The following is a 13,537-nucleotide window of genomic DNA, read 5'->3' on the forward strand; positions in this document are numbered from 1 at the left end:
AAATATCCATTTACCATTAAAAGAAAAAAACTGTAAATTTTAACAAGAAAAAGACCTATATAAAGAAAGCTCTAAGATCGTATTGAAGAACATAACAACAAAAGGTAAACAGATGGATAAAGATACCACACGTAGATATGGAAAATCTATTTGATATGATAGATGTCTCTTTAGCATTCTAGAAAGGATGTTTTATTGGAATAGCTTTATAGCTTTAGAGCTTAACATTTAAAATTCCCAATTCAGAGACAGCCTAACTGCCTTCCTATGTTACTAACACTTGGGATCGGACTTTTCCTTTGGGATACTCAAATATATGGCAACAGAAATCTCTTGTAGTTAAAATGTTTACATAAGTACTTGTAGTAATCCCAACACCAATGAATTGAAATCATTGTCAAATTCCTTTTTTTTTTTTTTTGCCATGGTTACTGCAATTTAAAAGCAAATAAACCAAATCTGTGTACTACATGTTACTTAGCAAATTTTGTTCAGAAAAAAAGTTATAACATTAACCTTTTTTATCTTAAAAAATTAAGAACATACTAAGTTGGACATAAAAAATTTCCTAATACGGAAGACTGTTAAATCTTATATTGTATATTGGTTACCAGGGAAGATGATAATAATCTTTCCACAAGCTTTCTATCCACCCCCCCTTATTTATCCTAAAAGAAGAATTTCAATTTCTTCACTTTCCATAGCTCTTAATCTTTTCCCTTCTAATTCTCACTCCTACCACCTCATGGAGTTAGCTCCCATGACCTCCATATTCAATTCAGTTAGACTCTCTTCTGTTCTTACCTTATTTGATTTTGATCATGTATTCACTGAAACTTTTCCATTAATTTCTGTAACACCAGTTACCATAGCCTCCTTCTTTTGCATCCTCTTAGCAAATTTCAAAGACTCCATTGGCCTCTTAAATCTCCATGTGCCCTGAGGCTCCATCCTCTGATCTTATTTTCTCATTTAATCCCCTTTTTCTGAGTGAGTCCCTCATAGATTCACATATCATATTACAAAATAACCCCTAAATATATAGGTCTTCAGTTCAGACCACTCAACTAAATGCCAGACTCATATGTTAAGATATCTATTGGAATTGATTACCAAAGATAATTATATTTACTGCAAGTCATACTTGGGTTCATTCTCTTTATCAGAGAAGCCCAGGGTAGAAACTGGGAATCATTACACACTACCTGCCCCCCTTCCGCCTCCCCATAGCTTATCTCTGAAAACCTATCAATTACAAGTCCTACAGATTCTATCGCCTTTCTGAATACATCTCTCTTCCATTCCTATTGCTATCACCTACCTTCAGACTTTTGTGCATCCTGTCTAAATTCCAGGATTCCCTGACTGTAGCTTGGCCTCTCTCTAATCCATTCTTCATGCCTTTTTCCTTTTGATTTAAAATGTCAGGCTGATGCTGCCCACTTTTTCTGAAATTCTGAATAACTTTCAGAATAAAGTTTATGGTATTTCTTTATTAATATATAAAATCCCTCAAAATGTTGGGACTGCATGTCTCCATTATCATCTGTGACTACTTCAATCACTGTATGTACTCAAGCCATCTGAAGTCACCAAATACTTCTCGTCTTAGATCGCCACACTTGTACAAGTTTTTCCCTTAGCTGGTCCTTTTTTTTTTTTTTTTTCTGGGGGGAGGTATAATCGCCCTGCTCTGAAAATCTTATTTTTCAGATCACTGTTTCAAGAATACTTGAACCCCCTGGCTGTACTGAGTCCCACAATTGCCCCACAGATTCCTCTACTCTGTAAGTAGTTCTTCATTCATTTCTTTCTCTCATCTGTTAGATACTAGCTTGTACATTCCTTGAAGGAAGGAGTACGCCCCATTGACTTCATATCTCTGGAATTTTGTCTTTAGATACTTAGTACAGTACCTAGAACTTCTCAATCCACCCATTCATTCATCTAGCTATCCATTCACCTCTTCAGGAATAGCCCCCAAGAGGGATGAAACAATGTGTTTAATTTGATTTTCCATATGAAATTTTGTGTACTTCACAGGAGGATGAAGTAGAAAGATTTCAATTATCCTTAACAATAAGGCATACATTGGAAGTCTTGTCTAGGAGTTCACTTTCTATGCTTCCTTCAGACATAATGAGCTCTAGGAGATAAAATAAATTTCAGGGAGATTATCTCATGTGTAATCACTTTGAGCACACACAAGCACAGTGAGATTATCTTGTTTGAAAGCCCTCCAAAATAGAAGATTTCTTAGATGGATAGATAAATGGATGGACAGACAGATGGATGGATGCAGACAGAGCCTGGTCATCAGAACATCAGAGAACCTGATCCTGTTTCCTGTGCAGGACCACACAAAATACCAGACTGGTATTTGTGAATGCTTGAATAGGTCTCAAGCTTCTTTGAATGGTTACTCAGGTTACCTACTCAAATACTGCTAGTTGTATAGGGGACCATGTTTTTAAAGGAAAGGTGAAAAATTCCCTGCAACCCCAGGATATCAAAGAGCCAAAAAGTTGCCTTGATTTGAAGCCAAGAGCAGCTATGGGATATAAAACGCTCAGGGCATTTAAAGAAAAAGGGTACCAGCTAGAGATCAAATCTTCATTGGCTTTGTTGCAATCAATGGCAGCCTTTTATTGAGTATTTATTGTATGCAAAGCACTGTACTAAGAGTATGTTTATACTATCCAGACTTTCTCAATTCTTACAACAACACAATGAGATACATATTATTGATACCACTGTTTACCAATAAAACACAGATTTTTAATGCATTAACCCCAGATCACTGTTATTAAGAGGGTGAGATGAGAATTGAACTTGATTCTGACTCTAAACTGAACTCCTAGCCACTCTGCTGTTTTGAAGCCTGTTTGGGGACAGGATTCTCAGTCTCTATTATTCATGCATCAGCTGAGATTGATGTGAATCTCCAAACTTGATGCAGGAGGCTGGGGCCAGATCTAACCTCCAATATGGCGACTTGGGCTGGGGGTCTTTTGCTCATGTTGAGACTCTGTGACAGTCTTCTGCAGAGTCTTAATACAGGTGGTAAGTGATGATATAAAGGAGATGTTTAGAGTTTAAATGTTTTAAAAATAGTCCTTAGGTGGTATCTTATCAGAAAGGATTGCACTATGATTTTCAGATTAATGGTGGGGACAGTGCCAAGGACACATTGACTTTGAATGAATATGGCTGGGGAGGGGCAAGAGATGCAGGTTTTTCTTATGCTTAAAAGGAATCCTGTCGGGGTGCCTCGGTGGTTCAGTCTGGTTAAGCGTCCAACTTCAGCTCAGGTCATGATCTTAAAGTTCATGAGTTTGAGCCGTCCGTCAGGCTCTGAGCTATCAGCACAGAGCCTGGAGCCTGTTTCGCATTGTCTGTCTGTCTGTCTGTCTGTCTCTCTCTGCCCCTCCTCCACCCACACTCTGTCTCTCTCTCTCTCTCAAAAAAAAAAAAAAAAAGGAATGCTGTCATTTATTCTTTTCTTCATGGTAAAACCTTGCCTACATGGACAACCAGTAAATATCAGGCTGAGCTGAAACTACTCAAGGAAGTTAAACACTCAGCATCTTTAAGAGTCAGATATGAGCTAATTCTGAGAAAATATAAAGACGAAGGGCAGCAAGGGGTGGGCTAATGCAAAAACAAACCCCGAGATACCGGAGACGTTGACCTTGACAGTGTTCGTCTAGGACACAGCCTCTAACTTCTAATCCTTCATGCCTCCTACACTCCATCCATACTGAATCATTTATGGTTTCCCAGACTCACTTTAATATCTCTTTTTAGGTTTCCTGGCTCCTTTTCCCAGATGCCTGCCTCTCCCCTGTTCACTGGAAAACATCCCCTTATCCTGCAAAAGCTAAACCACTCTTCTACTCTAATGCTATCCTTTCTCCCACCACTCTGAGGTATAATTCTATGTTAGCATTAGTATATCACATCTCAATTGTTCGTATTGCTCTCCTTTAGGAGATTGGGATGCTCTTTTATCTTACTACAGGATGTGCACACAGGAAGCCTTCAGTAAATATTTGAGTAAAAAGAGTAGTTGATAGATCATTCAACATAGATTATGCAGAATGATGAAATCCAATCATTGTAGTACAGATCACATATTGTTATAGTGTATTACTACCATGGCCTTTCTTAGATTGGAGACTCCTCACGTGCTTTGAGCATAAAATGACTCTGCTAAGTGAGGTAATACTGATGCATTATAGTAGTACTAAACACTTACACAGTGCTTACTACACTGCAGGCACTGTTCTAAGAACCTACATATATTAAATCATTTAATTTTCACTTGATGAAGTAGGTACTATTATAAACCTTATTTTATAGCAGAGAAGATTGAGGCATAGAGAGGTTAAATAAATTACCCAAGGGCACAAAGATAGGAAAGTACAAATCTGGCAATCAAACTTGGGCAGCCTGGGTCAGACACTATGCCCCTGACCACTATACTTTGCTTTGTCAAGATGACAACAGATATTCTACCTTGTATCCCAATTTGGCATGGGACAATTCCAACTTTTCTGGATACTGCATGACATTAATGATTATTTCACTAAAAAAAAAAAAAACAACTAAGAATAATTCCAACACTAACTAGAATCAGTATTTATGTCTGATTTTCCATTCCTCTTCTAGGCATTGGTTGGGTTCATGTGGTACCCTAGGGTATATCAGACAAGAAGGAAGGCATAAAAGAACATGCCACTCTCTTCAAAGTTGTGTCTTCTTTTTTATGTCATAGACCATATTTCTTTCATATAATAGCCATACACTTGGATGGATTAGCACATTTTGATTCATGCAGAATGCCCCAACACTGCATAAATTAATAAGTCTTCAGAACACTGTCAACAGAAATCACATCCTTTTTTCTAAATGTATGTCCTAAGAAAAACTTTAAAGCCTGCAATTAAAAAACACTCCTGTTATTCCACTTAAATGGCTGGTTCTCATATGCTGTATGAAGCCCTTATCAGTCAATTTAGCCCATAAGGAATAACGCTCTCTTATATATATGATGGTGTGGGTCTCCTGTGGTTTTCCTTTGGAAACAACAATTTTAAAGTCTCATTCATCATGTCCTGAATATAGAAAATTCTACACATCTTTGAAACAGCACTTTCACCATGTTTACAAGGGTACTTCAAGAAAAGCAAGCAAAGAAAGAAAAGCCATGATTTCTAGCCAGATAAATGGAAGAGGTAGAGAGAAGTGGTGCCTTTTGACTAATGTTGGCAATGCCAAGAGGTTGAATGATTTATAACTATGATCAATCTTGCCAAAGCAAGATTCAAGAGGACTCACTCAGAGAAGTACACTATAGGGCAAATGGAATAGCTTATTTGAGTAACAGCCACTTGGATACAATTTTGGATTTTAGAAGAAGGGAATTACCAAGCTCTTTGGATTTAACCAATCTACATTTCAATATTTTATATAAATAGATGAGACAATCACCTGAAATATGTTTCCCTTGGCATTTGCTATTTAAAAAAAAATCCCAATTGGTGGTGCCAGCATTTTTAATGATTCAAGGATGTGAATGCAAAATAGTTACTTTTCATCAATTTAGTCCTACAATGAAATTTTAAAGTTTTCATGCTGTTTGAAGGAGCACATTCATCGGTATTGGAAACAAATATCCTCACAAGTAGTTATTAATGTGCTACAAGGAGTTACCTAATGTGTCATGAGATATAAGTTTATGCAAATACCTTAACTATTTTGATGATGAACATATCCACTTAAGTGTTGGACCACTGCCTAATGGACACAAAGTCATAGATTCCCTTTATCCTCTTATCCAAGTGCAAGTCCCAACTGTGTCTCATTCATTCATTTACTAATTGATTCATTATATAAATACATGTTGAGCTCTACTGTGTGGCACCACTGTTGTTTTAGGTTCTGGGATATAAGCAAGACAAAATTCTAGCCCTCAGGGAGATTAAAGTCTACAAGAGGAGACAAAAAGCTAAACACATACATACTCTAAGAGCAGTTAGGAAATGGCCAGATCACGTAGGACCTTGCTACTCAAAGAGTGATCTGGGAACCAGCAGTATCAGTATCGCCTGGTACTGATCATTGGAAGCATAGAATCTCAGGCCCCACTCCAGATCTTCTGATCTGAATCTGCATTTTAAAAAGTTGTCCAGGTCATTCTTAGGCACTTTAAAGTTGGAGAAGTGATATGGGAAAGTCAGTCCCATCATAGAGTGTGTCTATTAGAATCACCTGTGGAGAATTCAAAGTTACTGGTACCCTGTCCTTACCTTCAGAGATTCTGACTTAAATGGTCTGGGGAGGGTTCCAGGTGGTGGAGTGTTTTATCATCTTCCCAGGAGATAATCACGTATATCTAGGTTGCAGAGCCCTGAAGTAGGTTGTATCCTGGGTGCAATGGAAAGCCCTTAAGCATGGAGATCAGAGGAGCGGTATGACCCAATTTCTACTGAGGAGCAATTCTTAACCTCACAGTAACAGCTGAGCCACTGAGGCAAAGAGGGCTAGAAGCCACCTTCACCTCTGTGTCTACCAGAATGACAGCCCCCTTGGCAAGGTAGGGACCACAACGTGGTGTGGTCACAATGAACACTGAAGTCAAACCTTTGCTGGTTCACAGGCAATAAAGAGCTCCTTCTGCAGAAAAGAAACTGCAAGGACATCCATATTAAAGCCAAGATCAAAGCCAGTCACTTTCTCTCATTACATACCTGAGGACCTTTACTTCCCAGGGCTCCTTTTTCTCCTTTCATACCAGTCTCTCCTCTGGAACCCTACATATAGAGAATTAAAGCATTATTTTCTTTCTAAAAGAGAACACTTAAATATTAACTTGACTATTAAAGATGGACATGATAAGTCAGTCACCTGGACAGAAACTGGAAAGAGAACTCTACCCATGCCTTTGACTCTCTCTTGATCTGTGAGATTTCCCTCTGTGCATGTATACATGGATCCAATCTGCAATTTTGGCAGCTGAGCATTTACAGTCACCTGAATAAATACTGGGCAGTTGAATTTTTCAGTATTGCTTTCTGATTATCTTAAGCATCTTTAGACTCCAAATGCATATATTTCTTATGTGATAAAGAAAATAATCCTTAATTATGTAATCCAAAAAAGAAGTATTAAAATGAATTTTCTTTTCAATAACCACACTGAAGACTGGTCATAAGATACAGCATGTGGTAAGGTGAAATTTGGATATTTCTACTTGTAGAACATTATATTGCCTCTTAATCATGGCTTCCATACCTTAGGCAAATAAACTTTCATACTGTTTGGTTTTTCTATCTCCTTTTAAATGATATCATGAAGAAAGAGTCTATAAAGTAGAAGGGATGTTGTTGTGTTACTTGTTTACCATGAAATAAAGCCAGCCAATCTATTGAAATGCTTCCCCACAACCCCAGTGGCAAATATTTCTCACTTCAAGATAAGAAGAGTGAACTTTCTTCCATTGGAAAGTAAAACAGAAAAAAGCAATCAAGCTTAAAAGAGATAGAGGTCCAAGGGGGCAGATTTTTTACTGCTCTGAAGTCTTGGTAAAAATGTGAACAAAATTTTTCATTTGAATGTCTAAGGATATTTTGCCTGACTTCCATGCACTGTGGGCCAACATACAATTGTTAATTTTTTAAAACTATGTGGATTAAAACTTTGAAAAATCACTGAAACACTGCTTGTTCTGCATTTTCCAAGCAGCAAAGTCCTTTCTCAAGATTTCAAAACAAAGTTTGGAGAAAAAATATGTTTTAACTTTCTATAGTCTGATCTCCTCTCTTTCCTTTCATCTCAGCATTTTCTAGGACTTCCTTTCCCCTTTCAGTATTATTTCAGGCTACATTTTGGCACATGCTTCTTTTCCCCTAATGTGATCAGTGTAAGAGCCAACCATAACCTCTTCCTCAGAAAGGAAAAAGTGCTGGAGGCAGCTCTCTGGGGGAAGTGAGCAAGAAAGACAGGCTGAGTGCCACACTATAGAACACCCTGCTGAAGACTTCAACTGCATTTGGAACAATTCTTTCCTAGAGTAGAGCCAGCTTTTCCACAACACAGGCATCCAAATAGGTAACACTGAGCTCTGACTGTGATACATTGACCAAAATTCCCAGTTTGAAGCTCAACATTTTCTTTGGCTTAAGGTCTCCCTAGACACCCTAGCTAGCTTGAAGTTATTGCACAGGGGCCCTATCCGGCATGTTCATTCTTTTTTCACCTCTTGGGGGACAAAACAAAGGAGACTAAATGCTGGACAAGTCAAGACTGTGTTGCTTCCTTGCTTTATTACTTTGAAAACACTTTAAGCATCTGTAATTCCACAAAGCAGTTTGATCGATTCCATCAAAGCTCCAGATTCTTCTTTATGTTCTCACACCCTGTTTAGTACTGATATGTACCTGAGGGCCCTTAAGTCCCCAGGAGCCTTCAAGTCCATCTGGGCCTGGGATGCCTGTTTTCCCCTGTGGTGAGAAAGAATCAGCCTGTTAACACTGTTTCCTGAGAATTTGGTCTCCTTTCTTCATGTACAAAATTGTGTATTTTCAATCACAACGCAGTGCAGGATCTTTGGCAAAAATATGAAAAATGAAAGGAAAATACAAATAAATAAAAATTTTCTATAATCTCATCAAGTAGAGATAACCAAAGCTGCTATGTTGGTACATTTGTTTTCAGCCTTTATACATATGCACACTCACACACTCTTTTATTTCTGTAACATTTCTAATACATCTAACTTGGACATTTGGCCTGAAAAAAAACTCACAATTTACATCACATTTTCTTAAAAAGTCTCTGGGAATCTTACATCATATTTATATTCAAATAGGTTAAATATCTATGAATCAAAGTTGAGCATTATCTTTACCTTGCCCTCAAACTCTGCCAGAGTTCAGAGTTCCAGAAAAGAAGAAGGATTAAAAGGCCTAATTTAGTCAACTGTTGAGATAGCTTAAGTTTATGTCTCAATTGTTATGCAATGGAAATGATTAAAGGTCCCTTGCTAATGCCTTTTCCTCGATCTCAGAAAGGGAAGTTTCTCAACACTTTCCTCAATCTCATTTCATTTCATTCTGGTTTTGCTCTCCTTTTTGTTTAAGTCTCACCTTGAAATGTATGTGTGGAGGGGAGTGATGTCTATGGATGGTAAACTCTCTTAGTCTTGGTCTGAAAATGTCTATATATTTGTACATAGTTTAGCTACGTATAAAATTCTCGATTAACAACTATTTTTCTTCTGCACCTGTAAAATATTACTTTGCTTCTGCACTGTTTTATTGCTAAATACAAGTCTGCTGCAATCTAATTTGTTACTCCTTTCATGGGTAAAAATGCCTCTTCTCTCTAGTAGTGTTGAAGATGTTTTCTTTATCTTTAGCACTCTAGAGTTTTACCATGAAGTGACTGAGAGTGGATTTATTGTTTATCCTCATTGTATTTTCCCCTGAGAATGTGTTTCCTGAATTTTATAAGTTCTAAGTCATTTTTTTCATAAATATTATAGACTCATGACACATGTATAATGTATCACCAACATGTACACAGATGCTCTGATATGATAGTTGGTATAGTCAACTTTTGAACAAAACACTCAGAATGTCCAATTTGTATTAAGGTTTCACCATACCCTCAGTTTAAAAAGGGGTTAGGTAAATTGTAAGATTTCACAGTCAATAAAACAAATATCTAAAGAAAAGATTACTCAACTGAGTTACTAGTTTGTACTTGAAATCCAAACAAAGTTAAATTGAACAGTAATTGGGCCAACTAGTGTTTTATCATTATTATATTTTTTGAATAGAATGCTCAATTTTCATGTTAAGATTTGAATTTTTGAAATTGTAGCCTAAAAGTTTTCTAACATTTTGTTCCACAACCAATGTCATCAAAAAGTGAAAGAACTTTAGTCTTGAAAGATATTTCCCAGAGCCTAATTACTCCTTGACTGGACAAAGAATACTTATCATTTGGAGTTAAGAAAAAAAAAATCATTGTACCTGTGGGCCTGTATGTCCCCTTCGGCCATGAGCTGCCTAAAGTAGGAAGAAAGATAAGTACCATTACGTCTGAAAAAAATGCTTTTTATATTTAATTTAAATTAGTAATGAACACTCTAAGGCACTGGCTTTTAAAAAAATTCTCACATATTGCTTAAAACATTTAATTATCCACTGCACCATGACAGTAAAATGTCAATTTTACTCAATTTCTTTCTTAAAATTTTATTTGAGAGAGAGAGTGAGCACGCACATGGGAGCAGCAAGGGAGGGAGCAAGGAGGAGGGAGGGAGCAAGAGGGACGGAGGGAGGGGGAGCACAAGAGCCAATATTAAGCAGGCTCCATGCTCAGTGTGGAGCCTGACACAGGGCTCGATCCCATGACTGGAATCATGACCTGAGCCAAAATCAAAAGTCAGACACTCAACTGAGCCACCCAGGCAACCCGCCAACTTTGAATTTTTATCCTAGGGCAATAGGTAACTAAAATCATAGACAACTGAAATCTGTACATACTTAGAACAGATTGTGGTCAATAATTTGTGCCCCACTAAACTATTACTAGATCTGGTCACAAGCTCCAAAATCGACATATTCATATTTAATTTCTTTTCACTTTTCCAAAGTACTAACAAATAAGCCAAAAATCAGGAGTGGAATGGCCAAAGGGCAGGAGGCCAGAGAAAAGCTGGGAGAACTGACTCCATGAACTTTATTATAGATTAATTTCAGAATTTAAAGATAGCCAGACTATTTTTATGCCCTTTCCCCCCCAAAACCAAACAATATGCTTATGTGTTAAAAATTAAATCATCCCAAGCATTCCAAAATTCTTAATTCAGTATGCTAATGAAATTAAAATAATAGTACTACATAATCAAGTGAATTTTTCCTAATACTCTCATATAAAAGGTTAGGGTCTGGGTATATTTCAGACTGAAATATTATAGATCTGGAAATCACACAGACATTTTATTGTCTAATTTATGATCTCTCAGTAAAGTTATAGAAAGATTGACATCAAGATTTGCAAACTGCAGTAAATATCAGACAACATTTTCTTGATGGAAATTTGGGAGATTCAGATCAAAATTCGATGTGAGGCCAGGACTGCACTTTAAAATACTTCCAATCATATTTCAGTTAACTTCTATTGTTATCAAAGAAACAGACTGTGTATATCTGGAAAATGGAGACTTATTTCTTTAAAACACTGATGTTTCATGTTGAGAGTCTAAATCCTTTCCATCAGAGGGAGGAAAAGAATTCTCTCCACTCCTTTAGTACAAGAGTTCATCTGATCTGGTTTAATTCACTTCAGTCTCATTCAGAAAAATATCTACCAATGATCTACCCATAAAGCATACTGAATGGGAACCATAGGAGCATAAAGATTTCACACACACACACCTCAGGGGACACTCATACTTCGGATTTGGGGAGTGAAGAGATAAATATTGCAATATTTACAAGGTATAGTATGGTAAATGCCATAAAAAGAGGGGAAGATGGAAATATGGGTTTTAAAAAAAGCAGTTATATCCAGTTTGTAAAATTAGGAAAATATTTCTAGATTTTTTTAAGTTTATTTGTTTAAGTAATCTCTATACCAATGTGAGTCTTGAACTCACGATCCCAATATCAAAAAGTCACCTGCTCTACTGACTAAGCCAGCCAGGTACCCTGGAAGATAGTTTTGATAGGGGTTTCACAGAATGTATAGGAGTTTCACAGGTAGAAGAAAATGAAAGAAGTCTTTCTAATAAAGGGTAGGTACTAAGTAATAAAGTAGAGGCAGGAAAATAGGAAATGTATTTGATGCTGACATTTCTAGGACAAAGGTGTGAGCAAAGAGGGGAGTAGTAGGATTACTAAACTGAAGGGTTCCTACTCCATTACCAGAAACCACTGGGGCTTTAAAAACAGGAAATGTACAAGTCTAGATTTGGGCTTTAAGTGGATAGATCTGGGTATGGTAGGCACAACTGAACCAACATTCAGTCAAAATAAAGAGCATCCTTTATGTGATTTAAGGCAAATGAAACAGGATGTTACGTCCAAACATTTTTCTCTGGTCCATGGTCACAGTGTCTGAAACAACATCAATGAACATTTGGTGTGTCTTTAAGGTTTGACTTTGAAAGAGCTTGATTAAAATGAATCATCTCAACACTGAACGCCTGCTCCTCAGAGGCTCTGGGGTGAGTAGTGGCAAGCAAAAACAACTTTCAGTCCTAAGCAGGAGTTTCTAAGCCTAACAGAGGAGAAAGATTTTAATCTGCCTTCATCCACATAATGGACACATCTCTAGAAGTAATCATCTAGCATTTTCATTAATGGCTATTTGGGATTTAAACTTTAAATGGAAGTCATGGGTTTGAGATGCCTTGGGTAGGTGTGAGAGACTGAAAGAAAATAAGTTAATAGGGGAGAGAGCTTCACAATTTTGCTTTAAAATTTTTAATGTTTTTTAGGGAAGATTAAATCCCAAACGTCTTAATGGTTGGCCCATGGGCTAGCAGTTATCCGGTAACACATCGAGACAGCCTAACTTACCTGTGAAAGGAAACATGAATGAGCACAGCAAGAAAGAAAATACTCCCAAAGATGTCCTGGGAGTGTGTTTAATCTTGTTGGCCCCCCATAGCCTGGCTTTCTGATACTTTACCAGAGTCCACTTTCCCAGATAGGTGTGGACTGATGTGAGTGAGACACGATCCCCAGGGAAAAAAGCAGGACGTTTTTAATGGTGAAACATCACATTAATACTGAATATTAATGGCAAACACAATGATGAGTGATTGCCTGGGTGTGCTTCAAGCTGTCCCTACAGTAGTGCCAAGAGAGATAAAAGGGGCAAAGTGTAACTAACAGCCCTCTAGAAGGAATAGGACTGAAGGCCATGTTTTAGTTTGAGGCTACAGTTGCTTCTTATTATCCATGGCACAAGAATGTTCTAATTCTCAGTAAAGTTTGACTCATAAAGAGCCAATCTCCAATTCCTGCCTTTCTGCCTGCAGCACTGCGGCTTTCTGGCCCTGCTCCTACTCCTCACCCCAACCCAGTCCAATCCATTACAGGCTGCTGGCAGAGCACTAGTTACAGTTTATAATCCCTGCAGGTCTGTCCCCTTCTGTAACAGTGATTTCAGACTGCAACACGGGGATTTAGCAACACCCCCTTCTCTGGGAACATTTGGCAATGTCTGGAGATGGTCTTCATTGTCACAAGTTGGGGGGTGCTATGGACACCTAGATAGAGGCCAGGGATAACACTAAACATCCTACAATGCACAAAATAGCTTCCCACAACAAACAATCATCTGGTCCAATGTCAGCAGTGGATTGAGACACCATCTATAGCATCTATAACGTCATTCTAGGTTCCTTGAGGGCAAGGATTATGTCTTCCTTGGTTTTGTAGCTCTAATAGTGGAGTTTCTGGTATGTTGTAGGTGTCCAGTAAAGGTTTGTCACATGAATCAAGGCCAGATTTGG

The 13,537-nt window shown here is 37.7% G+C and overlaps 1 protein-coding gene across 1 annotated transcript in view; it reads right to left on the bottom strand.

The window, feature by feature from the left end:
- The window catches only part of LOC115292844 (collagen alpha-6(VI) chain), a 105,214-nt gene that overhangs the window by 48,578 nt on the left and 43,099 nt on the right, over window positions 1-13,537 (bottom strand). The window contains exons 20-22 of the mRNA XM_029940829.1: window positions 10,041-10,076; window positions 8,442-8,504; window positions 6,753-6,815 (exon numbers count right to left, since the gene is read on the bottom strand). Of these exons, the coding sequence (XP_029796689.1) occupies window positions 6,753-6,815; window positions 8,442-8,504; window positions 10,041-10,076 (162 nt within the window). The remainder of the gene's footprint in view (window positions 1-6,752; window positions 6,816-8,441; window positions 8,505-10,040; window positions 10,077-13,537) is intronic.

The sequence above is a fragment of the Suricata suricatta genome, chromosome 5 (genome assembly GCF_006229205.1).
Source record: "Suricata suricatta isolate VVHF042 chromosome 5, meerkat_22Aug2017_6uvM2_HiC, whole genome shotgun sequence".
Classification (NCBI taxonomy): Eukaryota; Metazoa; Chordata; class Mammalia; order Carnivora; family Herpestidae; genus Suricata; species Suricata suricatta.